At 34.6% G+C, this 16,891-nt stretch overlaps 1 protein-coding gene across 1 annotated transcript in view; it reads left to right on the forward strand.

The window, feature by feature from the left end:
* CAPZA2 (capping actin protein of muscle Z-line subunit alpha 2) overlaps positions 1 to 16,891 on the forward strand; it is a 61,502-nt gene that overhangs the window by 28,858 nt on the left and 15,753 nt on the right. The window contains exons 2-4 of the mRNA XM_053608863.1: positions 4,131 to 4,194; positions 6,320 to 6,371; positions 12,667 to 12,730. Of these exons, the coding sequence (XP_053464838.1) occupies positions 4,131 to 4,194; positions 6,320 to 6,371; positions 12,667 to 12,730 (180 nt within the window). The remainder of the gene's footprint in view (positions 1 to 4,130; positions 4,195 to 6,319; positions 6,372 to 12,666; positions 12,731 to 16,891) is intronic.

Consider the following 16,891-nt stretch of genomic DNA (forward strand, 5'->3'; position numbering starts at 1 on the left):
TTTATTTATTATTAATTCATAGCTATGTACATTAATGCAATCATGGGGCACCATACACTGGTTTATATACCATTTGCAAATGTTTAATTTTGGTCAACACTTACACCAATTTTTTTTAACAGATCACAGCTTTGGTATCATAAACTTATACCATGTCTTTTCTGTTTTCTCACTCAACAGGACAATAATCAGCCCACAAGACTTCTGTGACCAAATGTGTGGGGGCTTTTCCCCACCACCAACAAGCAAGCGCTTAGTTCTGCAACAAATGCCAGCTGGGTGTCTATTAATTCAATTCTAACACTATCTAATTGGAGACAGTGTTAGATCCCACAAGTTAAAGGGCTCAGTCCCTAAGACTTCCCCTCATTCTACTTCAGACACCAGTGACAAGTCCAGGTCTTGGAAATTTCTAAGGGGCCTGCTATAAATCAGTTCCCTCCTTGAGTTCTGTTAATTCATTACAGGAGCTCATGGAACTCAGAACACCTGTCTTTACTGGTTATTATAAAAGATATTACCAAGTATACAGATAAAGAGATGCACACAGTGGGACTTGGGGGAAGGGACTGGAGCTTCCATACCCTTGTGGGCGTTGACACCTTCCAGGTTCCTCCACATGTTTAGCTCTCCAAACATAGTTCTTTTGGGTTTTTATGGAGGCTTTATTACATAGGCATGATTGATTAAGCACTGGCCATTGATGATCTACTTTATCTTCTACCCCTCTCAAGCTGTCTTAGGAAGTGGGCTGAAAGTTTCAACCCTCTAATCCCACCTTGTTATTTCTGGTAACCAGCCCAGAAGCTCTTAGAGGCTTGCCAGCCTTCTGTCAAGGTGAACTCATTAGCATAAACAGACTTTCTAAGGGTTTAGAGAGTTGTATGCCAGAAAACTTAGGTCAAAGACCAAATATATATTTCACAATATCACAGTGTCTAAGAATGTTTGCCTAACCTTAGATCATGGAAATGTTCTTCAGTTTCCTTTTAATCCTTTTTGGTTTTAGTTCTATGTTTTACATTTAGAGCTATGATCTATTTTGAGTTAATTTTTTGTATAAAGTTGAAGTTGAGGTTAAAGTTCATTCTTCTTGCTCATAGATATCTAATTATTCCAGTATCAGTTATTGAAAATATATCCTCTCTCCGGTAAATTGCCTTTGCGCCTTTGTCAGTGTGCACATGCATATGTGTGTGTGTTTCAGACTCAGATTCTCAGCTCTTTTCCATTGTCTCCCTTCACCAAACCCACGGCCTTGCTGACCATAATGTTATGTAAAAGTGTAGAAATCGGGTAATGTAAGTCCTCAGCTTTGTTTGTCTTTTTTAAAATTGTTTTCACTATTCTATTTAATAGTTACTTTGTCTTTACTACTTTACAGTTGCTAACAAGGGTGCAAAATAACATTTTAAAAATATTTCCTCATCTATTTCATAATCAGAATCTTAAAATTATGCCGTGGGGTATGTGTATGTATGTGGTTACTTTGGTCATCTAATATTTTGATCTTCCATGGGGTGGGAGGTGGTATTAATACATGGCCAAAATTATCTTCATTCATTACATTCTTCAAACATAGAAAAGTTATATAGAAAACATACCAATTTTAGAATTAGCTTCTTGATTTGATTGGGCCTGCGCTGAATCTGTAGACTAGTTTGGGGGAAACTAGTAACTTCACAATACTGAGTCTTCTAATCCATGAATATAGCATATCTCTCCATTTGTTTAGCTGGTCTTTGATTTCTTTCGTCCATGTTTTGTGTAGCATACTAATCCTGCACATATTTTGTTAGATTTGTACCTAATTGTTATGTTTATTTTTTAGATTCCTTAGGATTTTCATTACAAACAATTATATCTAGTTACATTATAAACAGTTATATCCAAATACAAAGTTCTGGTGTTTTCTTTACAATCCATCTGCCTTTCATTTCTTGTTGCACTGACTGAAACTTCCAGTATGATGCTGAATAAGAGTGGTGGAAGCACATACCCTTGGTTTTTGTTCCTGATCTTAGGGGGACAGCATTCAGTCGTTCCCCATTAAGGGTGATGTTAGCTGCAGGGTTGTTGGTAGATGCCTTTTATTAGATTGGGGAGATTCTCTTCTTTGCCTGGCTTGTTGAGAGCTTTTCATCAGGATTAGATGTTGTACATTGTCAAATAATTATTTTGTATCTATTGAGATGATCAGATGTTTTTTCTTCTTTAGTTGGTGAAAATTGTGAATTGCTGTCATTGATTTTTTCAAATATTGAAACAGCCCTGCATTTGTCGGATAAACTCTTGGTTGATCACGATGGCACTGTCTTTTCAATTTGTTGCTAGACTAAGTTTGCTGATAGCATATAGAGGTTTTCATATCTACTTTCATGAGAAATTTTGATCTGGTTTCAGTATAGGATGTAGCAAAGCTGTTCTCTTAGAATAAATTGGGAGATGTTCTCTCCATGTCTGTTTTTGGAGTAATTTGTGTACAATTGGTATTATTTCTTCCTTAAACATTTGGTTTGGCTTCTAACTACAAATTCAGTTTCTTAGTAGATAAAAAACTATGCAGGTTACCTATTTTCTTCCTTAGTGAACTTTGTTTTTTGCGTCTTTCAAGGAATTTATTCTTTCCATTTATAGTTGCTGCTGTTGACATGTTATAAACATACCAAAAGCGGGATATTAGTGATTGTTTAATGTTTACACGATCACATTCTGCCATGTTCATCTTTTGGTGGGAGGATTTTACACATTCTACCAAACTATTTTGAACTTCAGAAGCAGCAGAATGTGATGAAAACTTTAGGTCCCAGAATTAGACACTTACTTAAACTCCTGTGCTTCAGTTACCTCATCTAAAAAAATGTGCATAGGGTTGTAAATGAGAGTAAATGACATAAAGTACTTGGTGAGCAGTAATTTAAATAACATTTTATGTTGTCATCTCTGTTATCTTTCAGTGGTATCTGACAACAGTCATAGATTTTGTTTTATACTTAGTAGTGTTCCCAGACTACAAAAATTCATTTTGTTTTAAGTAGATATTTTCTAAACTTTTGAAGGCCTTGTCATACCCATTACCCGTAATGAGGAGCATTTTCCTTCTGGCAATCTGTACCTCTGTTTGATCTCTCTCTTCTGAAAACTGTTATCTGTAGTATGTACATGTGCACATAACATATATACAAACATATATAACCATTTCCTTTTTTACTGATTGCTTTTAGATTCTACATCAAAACAATAACAGTTTATCAAAGTGAGAAATATAAACCAAGGCTTTTGTTTTTGCCAAGGATGATCCCTTAATTCAAGTGAATAATTGAATGGGCACAAAAAGCACCTGGAAAACTTAATTTAAATAGTTTTTCCCAGTCCCATCTCCAGAGATTCTGGTTCGGTTGGTTGAGATGAGGCCCAGGAATTTGCATTTTTGTCTAGATTACTGGTGCTAAGCCTGCTTGTTTGAAGACTACACTTTCAGGAACACAACGTCAACATACTCAAATGTTACACAGTGTGGTTGGAAAACGATTATTAATATAAATACTTAAGGCTCCTTCACTAAACTGTAATGTTGCATATGTCATTTAATCTTTCAGATACATTTCCTATATATTCTTAAAATAGGTCTGTCAATACACATGCTGATATTTTATCTATTGCTTATTTCTTAAGTTTCCTGAGATCTAGTCATATCTTGTGTTAAAACCCCTTGAATTTAGTCCTTTCTTCCCCACTTTCTTTCTGCATTTTCCACTAATATGTGACTTTATAGACACACAAATACATCATTTTTCTTCTTTGTATCTAAACACATCTTATTTCTTTATGCATGCAAATTTTCATAAAAGAAATAAAATTGGTCTAAAGAAAATGTTTATCTGTTGCAGCTTTGAATCCTTAACTGCATTTAATTATATATTTTATCTACATTCAGCCTGTATGTTGTATGTTCATTGATTGAAATAGTAGTAAACTTAAGGTGTTTGAGTGAAGTAGTGTCACTGTCTTTAAAATACCAAACTGTTTTCAGTAGAACTGGAAATAGTATATAGAATAATTTTGCATTTGAAAAATTATTTTGCAGAGGCCTACGTTATGGAACATTTACATCTTCGTTTCTATTTTAGGTACGTATAGCAGCAAAATTCATCATTCATGCCCCTCCTGGAGAATTTAATGAGGTGTTTAATGGTGAGTGTTTAATTTATACTAGGCTTGGTATATCAAGCACTCTTTTTTTTAAGCACCCTCCCTTCAATTTTTAAAGAAAATCATAATAACCAAAATAACTAAGCTAAGGAGAGTATATAGAAAAATCTTCATTTTCTGAATTACAATGAAAATTTTTTTCAATCTGGATGTTGTAAATAACAAAAAATGACAAAATTTTTTACATAGTATTATTCTGTTAGAGCAAATTTATCTTTAAAATAATAAAATAAATTCTATATCATTAACAAAAACATATCATTTAGAGAAGTAGTATCTTTTTGGTCAGTTCTTTTATAGAAAGACTATAAGCACAGATAGTAGATATTTCTTTAATAAAACATTGAAGTAGTTTTAAAAGACAACAAATTTTTCATCTAAACTATATATTGCATTATGAAATGCATTTTTGTATTTCTTTTAAAGATAAACTTAGTAAATCAATGTGAACAGACAACAAAAGGGAAAAAACATTTTTATAATTCATAGAAGATGACAGCAAATATAAAAACAATTTGTTATTTAAATTATATCTACCTTTTCAGTCCTTTCACTGAATGCTTTTCTTTAAACTTTATTGGCAAATATTTTTATAATTATTTACTCACAGCTCAGAAATTTAAAGTGCCATAAAAATCTCTGGTTATTATAAAGACTGTAACAATAGCTGCTCTTCAGACATGGTTGATAGAATCACTGAGAAAATGGCCTGTAGTGTTTTCTTTACTAAACGTAAGCAGTTAGAAAAGCAAATTACTGTAAGTATATAAATGTATTATTATTCCTACTTATATAATTGGCCTTCATCATGTCTTAAGTTAAAAGTTAATTCAGACAGGGCTCTTTAATTTCATTTTTTAAGCATTCTGTTCTACAGTAAACTATTTAAATATATTTTTTAAAGTTTAATCTCATTTTTATTCTTAGATAAGATATAATGGAATCTTAACTGAGAAAAGATTAAGCTTGAAAGTAAAAAAATGAGGCAGAAATTATCCACAAACTAATAATTTATGATTTAGTGCATGTACTTACATGTGGAAATTCTTGTACATTTTAAAATTTAACCACAGATCTACACTTGGTGGAAGAATGGAAAATCTACATTGTAAAAAAATCTAGATAAAATTCTACTATTTAAGATAACTGTAAAATCTCAAGTAGTAAATGGGGGAGTTGTAGAAAATTCAAAAGTATTTCTGCTTCCTGTGAGGTTTACTTCTCTTTTAATATTTAGCGTCTGTAGTCTACATTGATATATTTGATAGAGGATCAGAGAAGATAGTGTCCCTCCCTTAGGGTCAAAAGTTGGCAAGTATATTATAAATTGGTAGTGGTGAAACTACACTAAAGTTAATAGTCCCCAAACTCCTGTACAATTTGTAGAGCCAAGAAAAACATTTCATTCTAAAGTTTTCTATTTATTATTCTTTCTCTGATTGAAATGCCCTGCATATTTTTAATCAGAAAAGTTCCAAAACAATGTATGGGTCTTGGAAATTAATTTCCTAAGTCTCATTTGAAATTGACATTAAATTGATATGTTCCATGTTGAGTTATAGTAAATTGATAATAGTTCCATGTTGAGTTAAAGGAGTGAGCCATTAAGTAGTCCTGGGGTAGGGGATGAGTTTTGGAATAGAAGTGGGATATAAGATTTATTTGAGGACAGAAATGCCTAATCTGACTCTGGTCACAACTGTTATTTATTTGCTTTTTCTGTAGAGCAAATTCGTTTGAACTGATGACTGTATTATCAAACTGAGAGGCATAATCCTGAATCTTCTCTGCACACTGTCTTTCTGGTGGAGCTTGTCTCCACTTTAATTCTTTGGGCATGGCATACATTACTGTCTGCCTGCACTGACCATTCAGGATAGGAAACGGCGTGTATTCACTCCTGCTAGTTCCTAAGCAAAATCTTTCTTCTTCCCTTTTTTTTAATACCATCTTGTGTGTTTGTGGTTATTTTGGTTATGAGAGGAATATTTTGATTTTGCTTGCATTTGTAGTGGGGATTGTTAATACATGACCAAAACAATCTGTGTTAATCACTTTATTCAAACATAGAAAACTAGTGATATAGAAAACAATATTTGTTTTGCAGATGTTCGGTTACTGCTTAATAATGACAATCTTCTCAGGGAAGGAGCAGCCCAGTAAGTATTATTTATTATACTAACACAGCTAAATGGACATAAGAAAAGATGTCTTAAAATAGTTTTTAAGCACTAATCTCTCACATATTTTGCACATCATGTTTAAAAATACAACTATATATGCTCTAGGCTAGATCACAGAGGAGCTTAGAGACACAACTATAACATGAAATTCTCTATTCATTGTATGCTTAGCAGTGGCTTATAGTGCATGTTAATACTGCATTTTGACATTTGCAAAGCTGGGTAAAATTATTTTTGAAATTATGATTGCTTTAATTTTTATGTAGATTTGGTTTATATTATATTTCTGACCCTGAGAGTTTGAGATCTTTTCGGATTGGGAGTTTATTTTATTCACCCATAAATAACTAACATTGTACCTGACACATAAATGTCTACTGAATTTTTGAGTGATTCTAAGAACTAAGCAATTCCAAATCCTAGTACATTGTCTTTGGACCAGTGACCACAGCCATGACTTCCCACAACTATCCTAGGATTTCAGAGAAAAATTAACTCTCTCTGTACTCCTATCTCCCAAAATATGGTCTAGAGACCCACATTTTAGGCTGGAACCGTCTCTGTAATCATTTGAAAATGATGGAATTATACAAACTTTCAGGCACCTAACAAAAGATGTTTACTACGCATGCAGTCAGCTGCTTTTCATCCTCCTATACTACCCAAAATGTGAAATCTTGACTGAGAGGGGAAATTTTTTGTAATTCTACTTTTGTGACCTAGACAGCCTTTTAAAATAAATCTGGCCTTTATGATTAATGCTAATGAAGGTAGAGGTTCAGTAGACTTCTGGGTATATCTTATTTTGCTAGTAATTGAAATTTTTGTTATTTGGAAAAATGCATATAACATAAAATTTACCATTTTAACCATTAAGTATATAGTTCAGTGGCTTTAAGTACATTCACATTGTTGTGTAACTGTCGCCACCATCCATTTCCTGAACGTTTTCGTCTTCTCAAACTGACACTTATGCAATAGCTCTCCATTCTATCTATCTGCTATGTGTTTACTCTAGATACTTCATATGAGTAGAATCACGTAATATTTGTCCTTTTGTTTTATTTTACTTTATTTACTATGGTTTATTTTACTTCACATAATGTCTCAAAGGTTCATCATGTAGCATGTATCAGAATTTCCATCCTTTTTAAGGCTGAATAATATTCTCTTGTGTATGTGGATACTGTAGTTTGTTTATGCATTTATCTGTCAATGGATACTTTAGTTGCTTTCACCCAATAATTATGTTATAGTGCTTTGTAGGAATCAGTTTATCTTTAGTTACCAACTTCTGAGTGAATAGCTACTCATTCCTAAGTTCTTTAAGGGTTATAGAAATCTTTTGTATATTGAAGTAAGATTATTTTCTTTATAGTAGCATATAGCATGTTGACAAAATCTTATGGTTGAAAAGAAAACATACATCATTTATGAACTTTGAAAAATATGTTCAGAGTAAACCTTTCTTCTGGGTTCTCTGTGTTAAATAAGTATGTGGGTTTTACATAGGTACAAATTTAGTGGATTTTTTTTTTTTTTCCCCCTTTGGAGACAGAGTCTCAAGCTGTCGCCCTGGGTAAAATGCCTTGGCGTCACAGCTCACAGCAACCTCAAACTCGTGGGCTTAAGCGATTCTCTTGCCTCAGCCTCCCGAGTAGCTGGGACTAAAGGCACCCGCCACAACACCTGGCTATTTTTTGTTACAGTTGCCATTGTTTAGCTGGCCCGGGCTGGGTTCGAAACCGCCAGCCTCAGTATGTGTGGCTGGCGCAGTAACCACTGTGCTGTGGGTGCTGAGCCTGGATTCTTGGGTGGCGCCTGTGGCTCAAGGATTAGGGTGCTGGTCCCATATGCCAGAGGTGGCGGGTTCAAACCCAGCCCCGGCCAAGAACCAAAAAAAAAAAAAAGAATACTTTCATATGAAATTTTGAATAGTACTCCATGATATAGTTGTGAGGCTTTGCCTCTATAAAGGCAAAATACTCACTATGGTCAGATAAATAAATAACAAAAAAAAAAAAAAGAGAATGAGAAACTTGATTGTTAAAAGACAAAGGTTTTCAGAGAAGTATTTGTAATTATGTAAGTGGCATACATTTGACTCAAGGTAGATGAAATTTGGGGGCTGGGTGTAGTGGCTCACATTTGTGTTCTTAGTACTCTGAGAGGACAAGGCCAAGGTCAAGAAAGTTGAGACCAGCCTGAACAAGAGCAAGACCCCGTCTCTTCAAAAGGTAGAAAGGTTGGCCAGGTGTGGTGGTGTATGCCTATAGTCCCAGGTACTCAGTAGGCAGGGCAGGAGGATCACTAGCACCCAGGAGTTTGAGGCTGAAGTGAGCTATGATGCTGCCACTGCCCTCTATCCTGAGTGATAGACTCCATCTCAAAAGATAAAAGATTGAAAGTATTGGAATTTTATTTGTCCAAAGAAATATTTATTAATGATTGTTACATTTAAATAAATTGAATTTGTTCTAAAATAAATTCGAACGTGAGCTACATTTCTCTTTTGTTATGACTCTAAGAAAACAAAATATCAAAACCTGTACTAGAAACTTAAGATTTTCTTGGGTGTGATTATACTCTCAGTAAATGTTTTTGCTAACTAGATGAACTAGTAGAGAAAATATTGATAGTTTTGTTTACTGTAGTAGTAATCTTTATACACAGTTTCTTAAAACTAAATATCTATTTGAGTTCATTTTGTTGAGGATGCCTGTGAAGTGCAGAGATACACTTTAAATCAGTGATTGACTCTAAAATGATACTGCTCTGGTTCACAGTGTCCTAGCTAGGAAATAGTTTCTGAGCAGAAATGTTACATCAGTGTTTATTCTGCTTGGTTCTGAATTACTTTTGAAATATCCAAACTTGCTTGTATTTGCTCTCAGGAGAGGGCAGTTTTGTCACCTATCATCGATGCTGCCCCAAACTACATAATATAAGCTTAGAAGATATCATAAAAACATTTAAAGTATGTTCCAATATCAGTTTAACTGGAGGAAGTGCACAGCCGTAGACTGTTTCTTCTTCAATTGTAATTTCTGATGTTGAATTTCTTTTATACAAGTATATTTCTTTCCACATATATATGCTTTTCCTCCTTTCTTCTACCTTTACCCTGTTCCTTTATCTCTTTTAATCTTTTATTTCCTTCCTTTTTCTAAGGGGGAAAACACAGTGGTTCTAATGAGACATCTTTACTAAAAGGCACAAACTCAGTGTGTTTCATAGTAAAATTAGACATACTGAAGAGCTGGTACTGTCAAGTCTGGAACACTTTGAAATATACAGAAATAGCCTGTTGTTCAGCAGACGAATGAATGACGATGATGAGATAAATAAGCCTCTCAGGGATTTTCCAGTGGGGAGTCAGACACATTCAACATTAGGCCATAGGAAATAAAATAGAATAGAAGCATATCAAAGTTCTTTAGAGCCCACAGGAAGAAATTTTTAATTTCTATTTAGAGGCATTTTTTAAGCTGAATTTTAAATTAACACAATTTTAATAGTGAGTAAAATGAGTAATGTGGCTAAACTGAAGGAAAGGCTTGGTGAAAAGTGTCATGTGTGATTTAGTGAATGACTGATAATAGAGGATGTAAAAAATCCACATATGGAAATGGGCAACTTAGAAGTGGACGACTGGGGCGGCGCCTGTGGCTCAGTCGGTAGGGCGCTGGCCCCATATACGAGGGTGGCGGGTTCAAGCCCTGCCCCGGCCAAACTGCAACCAAAAAATAGCCGGGCGTTGTGGCGGGCGCCTGTAGTCCCAGCTACTCGGGGGGCTGAGGCAAGAGAATCGCTTAAGCCCAGGAGTTGGAGGTTGCTGTGAGCTGTGTGACGCCACGGCACTCTACCAAGGGCCATAAAGTGAGATTCTGTCTCTACAAAAAAAAAAAAAAAAAAAGAAGTGGACGACTGGGCCACAGAACTCTACATGGGCATGGGGACTCACTGTTTTCACTATGGCTAGTAGAATGCTTAGCACATAGTAATAAGAGCTCAGTAAATGCGTCAGGTGCCCAAAAAAATGCATACATATTTTAAGAAAGAAAAAAACTATGTTAAAATTGTAATACTCAATATATACCAGTAACAAAAGATGAATACAAGTCATGTTTGACTTCTGCAATTGCAAGAGGTGCTCGAAGTGGTTACCATCGGCCTCCAGAAACTTGTGATTATGGCAGTCAAAAAGTAATACATAGATAACATCTCTTAAAATGTATGTACATTTTTTTGGCATCCCAGTATTTGCGTGGATAGAGGATTGGGTACATGGAATGAGTTTTCTGAACTGAAGAGACTTTGGAAGTTGGGTAGGCCAAACAACTATTTTTATAGATCAAGTAAGTGGAGCCTATACTAATTAATAATAGAGTTGGAATACAACCCAGATATTCCCACTCTGAGATTAGTGAGTACCTTTTTCACTAATTGTCCCCATTTAACTTGCTTTGAGCATTTAAGATAAAACTTTACCTCTTTCGTATTGATTGTCTCCTTTCCCCTTCTTTCATCCCCTCCCAAGTTAGAGGGAGATGGAGTTTGCTATTATGGGAATAAAAGGCTTCCGAAGATAGAAGCCTAGGACCAAATTACTATTTAAATATTTACATCTATTAATTAAATGCGACTTTCCAGAAAATCAATACTAAATTCTAAGTGATTTAGTTTATGACATACTTTTGAGATAAATCATTTAAGGATTAGTAGCTGTCTGGCTATGTTGAGGCTATTGGGAAAATCCTAATCTTAATTAAGAAAATGAGAAATGAATAGCTACTTTTTTCTCCCTCTTCCTCATATACTTTTATGTTCACCCCCATCTTTTTTGCACATGCAGTGTCAGGAACTCAACAGCTAATAATTCTACTTTGCTGTTTTTACACTCATTAATGATAACTCCTGGCAAGTCATCAATAATGCTCTGCTCAAGTGCAAATTCCTTTCTAGAGAAGACTCAGGAGCTAATCCCTGGAAATTCAGTGTACTTCTAGCCATCCAAAGTAATCTGGAAAGCTTCCAAATTAGATTTAGAGATATATTCCTAAATTTAAAGTTTTTTCTGTTTCTTTTCTTTCAATTGTAAGTAATGTCCTAGGTTATTGATTTAATAAAATACATTATAAATAATTTCCTAGGTTATTGATTTAATAAAATATAGTAAAAATACAATTTTTAGGTAATTTTCTATACTCTGAGCATTTTTTCTACACTATCATATGGTAATGGTAATGTATTATTCTTTACTTACATGAGTGTAGGGAGAAGCTTTGAATCCCTCTTGTCACCATTTCCTAGCTCAGACTCTGCAGTGCTAACGTGGATGAACTGCAAGCCATAGCCTTGCTGCTTTCTCTGGCTCTAGTTGCTCTGCTGCCCAATTCATCATACTCATTGCTGCCAAATCTTCTTTAGAAGAGCTTCTATGTTCTCCTTCCTTGGAAAGCCTCTCTGACTCTTCTTTGCCTCCCCAATTATCTTAAATTATTCTCTCATTCAGGGCCTTTCCTCTCCATTAATAAATACACACAAGCAGCTGCTGTGTGCCAGGCTTCGAGCTTGGTGCTTTCCTGGTGTTGGACATAACTTATCTACCCATGCGTTTTGCTCGAATGATTCTTCTAATTGAATACTCATTTCTTTTCATCCCTCTAGTTTCTGCAAGACCAGAGGCTACCCGGTTTTTCAAGTCTTACTTCTCATTATCACATCCATTATGAAATTGCCCCAGTCCTCATCTATTCTCTGCTTTCTTTTGCTCAGCAGATGTAATTTTTAAGAAAATATTCTCTATGGTGTTTTACTGGTAATTCTTTCATGATACTTTCTACTTTGAGTTGCAGTTATGTTTATCTATTATTTCTCCTATTCCACCGGAGGTCCTTTGATCATGAAGTCTGTCTGATTATTCTTTGCATCTTCATGGCACTTGTCTCTTTCCTGGTACACTAAATATCTTCTTGAATAACCGGATATGTATCTTACAGATAGATAACCTTTAGTTTTGGTATTTTGAATGAAAAGGCCAATTATATTTTACTGACTTAATTTTATTTGCTAGACATTGTAAATTTGATACTGTGAATCAATTTTTAAAATAGCCATATTTACATTTATGGTCAGTGTAAGCTTACTAATGGATAATTTATTTTGCTATATGCAGTACAGGAGGACACTTTTTAACAGGTGAATTGTTTGACTCTCTCTTAAAGCATTAATGATGCAATTTTAAGTAATTGGGCATTTTCTTTTTTAGTGCTTTTGCACAGTATAACTTGGACCAGTTTACTCCAGTGAAAATTGAAGGTTATGAAGATCAGGTATGTTTCATATAAACACAAAGTCTGGCTGCTCTTTGTTTTGTTTCTCCTGTAGGAACTGTGAAGTGGGATAGTAAGATAAAAAATTATTTATTTTAATCATAGCCACTTATGGGCAAAGTAATTGAAAATTTAGTGTATTTTTGTTGATAGAATAATGCTATTACAGAAAGTCCCTTTTGGAAATACTCAGATGTAATTCATTTAAGATTTTAGAAAATAATTGCTTTAAATCTACTTTCTTGTTTTTTATAGGGAAAAAAATCAATCCTATATTAATCCAAAATCTAGAATATATATTAGTAAGATTTATATCATTATTTGGTTGCTCTGGAATTCTACAGTTCTTCATGTGAGTAATTTAGCATTTAGTAATTATTAAATCTTTTCTTTCCAAAACACAAGTTAGAATTGCTAAACTAAGAAAAGCCACAAAAAGGCATTAGCTTTTCTGTTTGTTTGTTTAGAGTTGCTAATAATTAAAAAGTAATTGTATCAATTCATGTCATACTTGAATGGAGCATAATTTTTATAAAACAATATGAAGAAGGAACAACAATATGAAGGTAGAAGATAAGATAAAGTGGTTAAAAAAGAATGTAAGAGAAAGCTCTTAGTGGCTAGTTATATCAGAGCTTGTGTTTGGCATTCTTCATTATGTACTATGTAATTTTAAAGTTACAGGGGAAAAGTAAGATCAGATAGAAGATGACTGTAACTGAAGGGAAGGAAAACTTAAACTTATATATAGATATGTATGTATGTGTATATAAAGATGTATAGTGTTTCATTGAATTAATCTAAATTTATTTTATTTCCGTCTGGGAAGATTTTGATTTTTTGCTTTTTTTATTTTCTTTTTGTTACTACTATAAACAATGCTGTATTGAATATCTCTGTACCTCTTATCATGTTAACAATTACTTTCTTGGGATGTATCCCTAAAAGAAAACTTGTGGTAGGTTTTTTTTTTGTTTTTTTTTAGAGACAGAGTTTCACTTTATCACCCTCGGTAGAGTGCTGTGGCATCACAGCTCACAACAACCTCCAACTCTTGGGCTTAGGCGATTCTCTTGCTGCAGCCTCCTGAGTAGCTGAGACTACAAGTGCCCACCACAATGCCCTGGTATTTTTTGTTGCAGTTTGGCCGGAGCCTGGTTAGAACCCGCCACCCTCGGTATATGGGACCGGGTGCCTACCCCCTGAGCCTGCTAAGGTGCTGCCCTCTGCTAAGTCTTTTTATTGATAAAATATGGAGTAGTTTTCAAGGTTATTTTATGAATTTAGCATAAATAATATGTAAGCCAAAAAAGATTGTTAAACAGGGAAACCAACATGGACTTGTAGATTTTAAAACTTTTGAAAAGATACTAACAAACACAATCGAAGAATAATATACCAAAACAAAATGGAATTTTTTATAGGAATGTAAGAATGGTTCTGTATAAGGTAATATATTGGCCTTAAATAACATATAACCAGCCAAAGAGAAAAGTACCAGTAGAGAGATTTCAAAGGTCCAGCAGCCATTTTTTGTTAAAAACAAAACCTAAGTAAAATAAGAATAGAAGAAAGCTTCTTATGTATAATAGACTGTTTAATAAAAGTCAATAGTAAGTAACATAAACTTAAATATTAAAACAATTTTAGTTAAAATTAAAAATTAGTGGTAGTGCCCATAGCTCCGTGGGTAGGGTGCCGGCCACATACACTCAGGCTGGCAGGTTCAAACCCAGCCCAGGCCAGCTAAACAAAAAAATAGCCAGGCATTGTGGTGGACACCTTTAGACCAACTACTTGGGAGAATCGCTTAAGCCCAAGAGTGAGGTTGCTGTGAACTGTGATGCCATGGCACTCTACCAAGGGCAACGTAAGAGACTCTGCTAAACAAAAAAATAGCCAGGCATTGTGGTGGACCCCTTTAGACCAGCTACTTGAGAGAATCGCTTAAGCCCAAGAGTGAGGTTGCTGTGAACTGTGACGCCATGGCACTCTACCAAGGGCAACATAAGAGAGTCTGTCTCAAAAAAAAAAAAAAAAATTAGCCTACTTACCAACATTATCATTTAGCATAAATGAAGTTATAGCAAGTAGATTAGAAAATGAGATCTTTTAAAGCTCGGAAAAGAAAACTCTTTGACATGATATATGTATTTAGTAATACCAGGAGACAAACTATAACTCCCCAACTTAGAAAAGTTATTGGAATTAATAAAAGAATTTGGTAAAACCTCATTAGCTGCCCTTTATTCCCCAAATAAGTATCTAAAACTAGAAATAGTGGGAGTCAGGGTGGGGACGTAGAATTCCATTTCATATAATGGTAGAAATTATACATTAATTCAGGAAAAAATTAACAAAAAAGCCATAGGATTATGAAGAAAATAGTGATGGTTTTCTTGAAACACATAAAATAAGATCTGATGAATGGAAAGGCATACTACATTTCATTCTTAGATAGAAAATTCAGTTATTTAAAAATTGATATATGAATGTGATGCAATTTGATTTAGAATCCTGATTGATTTTTTAATTGGTCAGTATTTTCATAAAGTCTGTGAAAAATGCTTGCTTGAAATAACTAAGAAAAATGTAAAAAACGAAAAACTGTAAGAACAGCAAAGGAAAATTGCCTTATTAGATAGTAGTAGTTGTTTTACACCCAAGGTAAAGTGAAGTCTGTGTTATATGAAGTACGCAAATCAGAAGAGCGGTACAGAGAACCGCACTTTAGCTCCAGAGTATATGAAAACCTTTATACAGATGTGTGACAAGTGGTTTCCATCAAAAAGAAAGACCTCCATCTCACACAATATACAGAAATAGATTTCAGATGGTTTAAAATTTTGTAAAAAGACTAAATTTTTGAAAATCTGGACCATCTTAAATAACACTGGAAACCCAGAAAATATAAAAGGAAAGATAGATATTTTACTACACATTAATGTATTTAACTGAAACAATATAATAAAGAAATCTTATAAATTGATAAGAAAAAAGCAATGCAGATAAAATATATTCAGCAGTATTTGCTCACAGAACAAATGGCCCACATATGTGAAAAGATATTTAGATCTATCAGTATTCAGAGAAATACAATTAAAGTAATATATTTTGGCCAGGTGCAGTGGTTCACATCTATAATTTTAGCACTACGGGAGGCTGAGGTGGGAGGAGCATTTGAGCTCAGGAGTTCAAGACAAGCCTGAGCAAGAGTGAGACCCTGTCTCCACTGAAAATAGAAAAAGTTAGCTGGGTGTTATGGTGCCTACCTGTGTAGACCCAGCTACTTGGGAGGCTGAGGCAGGAGGATCACTTGACCCCAGGAGTTTGAGGTTGCTGTGGGTTAGGATGATGCCACCACAGTCTAGCCTCAGGCATTTTATTTTTTAATCTGAAAAACATAAAATGAAATAATGATATATTTTATATCCATCAGACTAAAAAGAGAGCCAGTTGATGGTGCTAGTATGGAGGGAAACATATTCTCATATATTGTGTGTTGAACTGTGGATTCTCACAGCTGTTTTTTGGAATGCAATCTAATTGTATGTTAAAAATTTAAAATATATAAACCCTTTACCTGTTGTCCCCACCACCACTGTTTGGAAATCTGGCCAGTAGACGACATCCAGCTGAGTGTGATGGCTCACACTTGTAATCTTAGTACTTTAGGAGGCCAAGGGAGGAGGATTGTTTGAAGGCAGAAGTTTGAGATCAGCCCAAGCAGCATAGTGAAACCCCATTTCTATAAAAAGGAAAGAGAGAGAAAGAAGCTGGGCATGGCGGCATGCTCCTGTAGTTAAAGCTACTGGGGAGGCTGAGGCAGAAGGATTGCTTGAGCCTGAGAGTTTGACATTGCAGTGAGCCATGATGATGTCACCTCACTCTAGCTTAGGCAAAAGAATGATACTCTTTCTCAAAATAAATTAATTAATTAATTAACTTATCCAGTGGAAAAGAAGTATCAGTGTATTAAGATATAAGTACAACAATACTTTATCACTTTCAACGTGTCCCTCCCACCTCTAAAAAATAAAACAGTCTGGAAATAAAGAAGTAAAACCAATAGTCAATTGGCAGAATAAATTATGTTAGATCCACATCATGGAATTTATGCGACTGTTGAAAAGAGTGTTGAGCAGTATACGGGTTGACTTT

The sequence above is a fragment of the Nycticebus coucang genome, chromosome 11 (assembly GCF_027406575.1).
Source record: "Nycticebus coucang isolate mNycCou1 chromosome 11, mNycCou1.pri, whole genome shotgun sequence".
In the NCBI taxonomy this organism is placed as follows: Eukaryota; Metazoa; Chordata; class Mammalia; order Primates; family Lorisidae; genus Nycticebus; species Nycticebus coucang.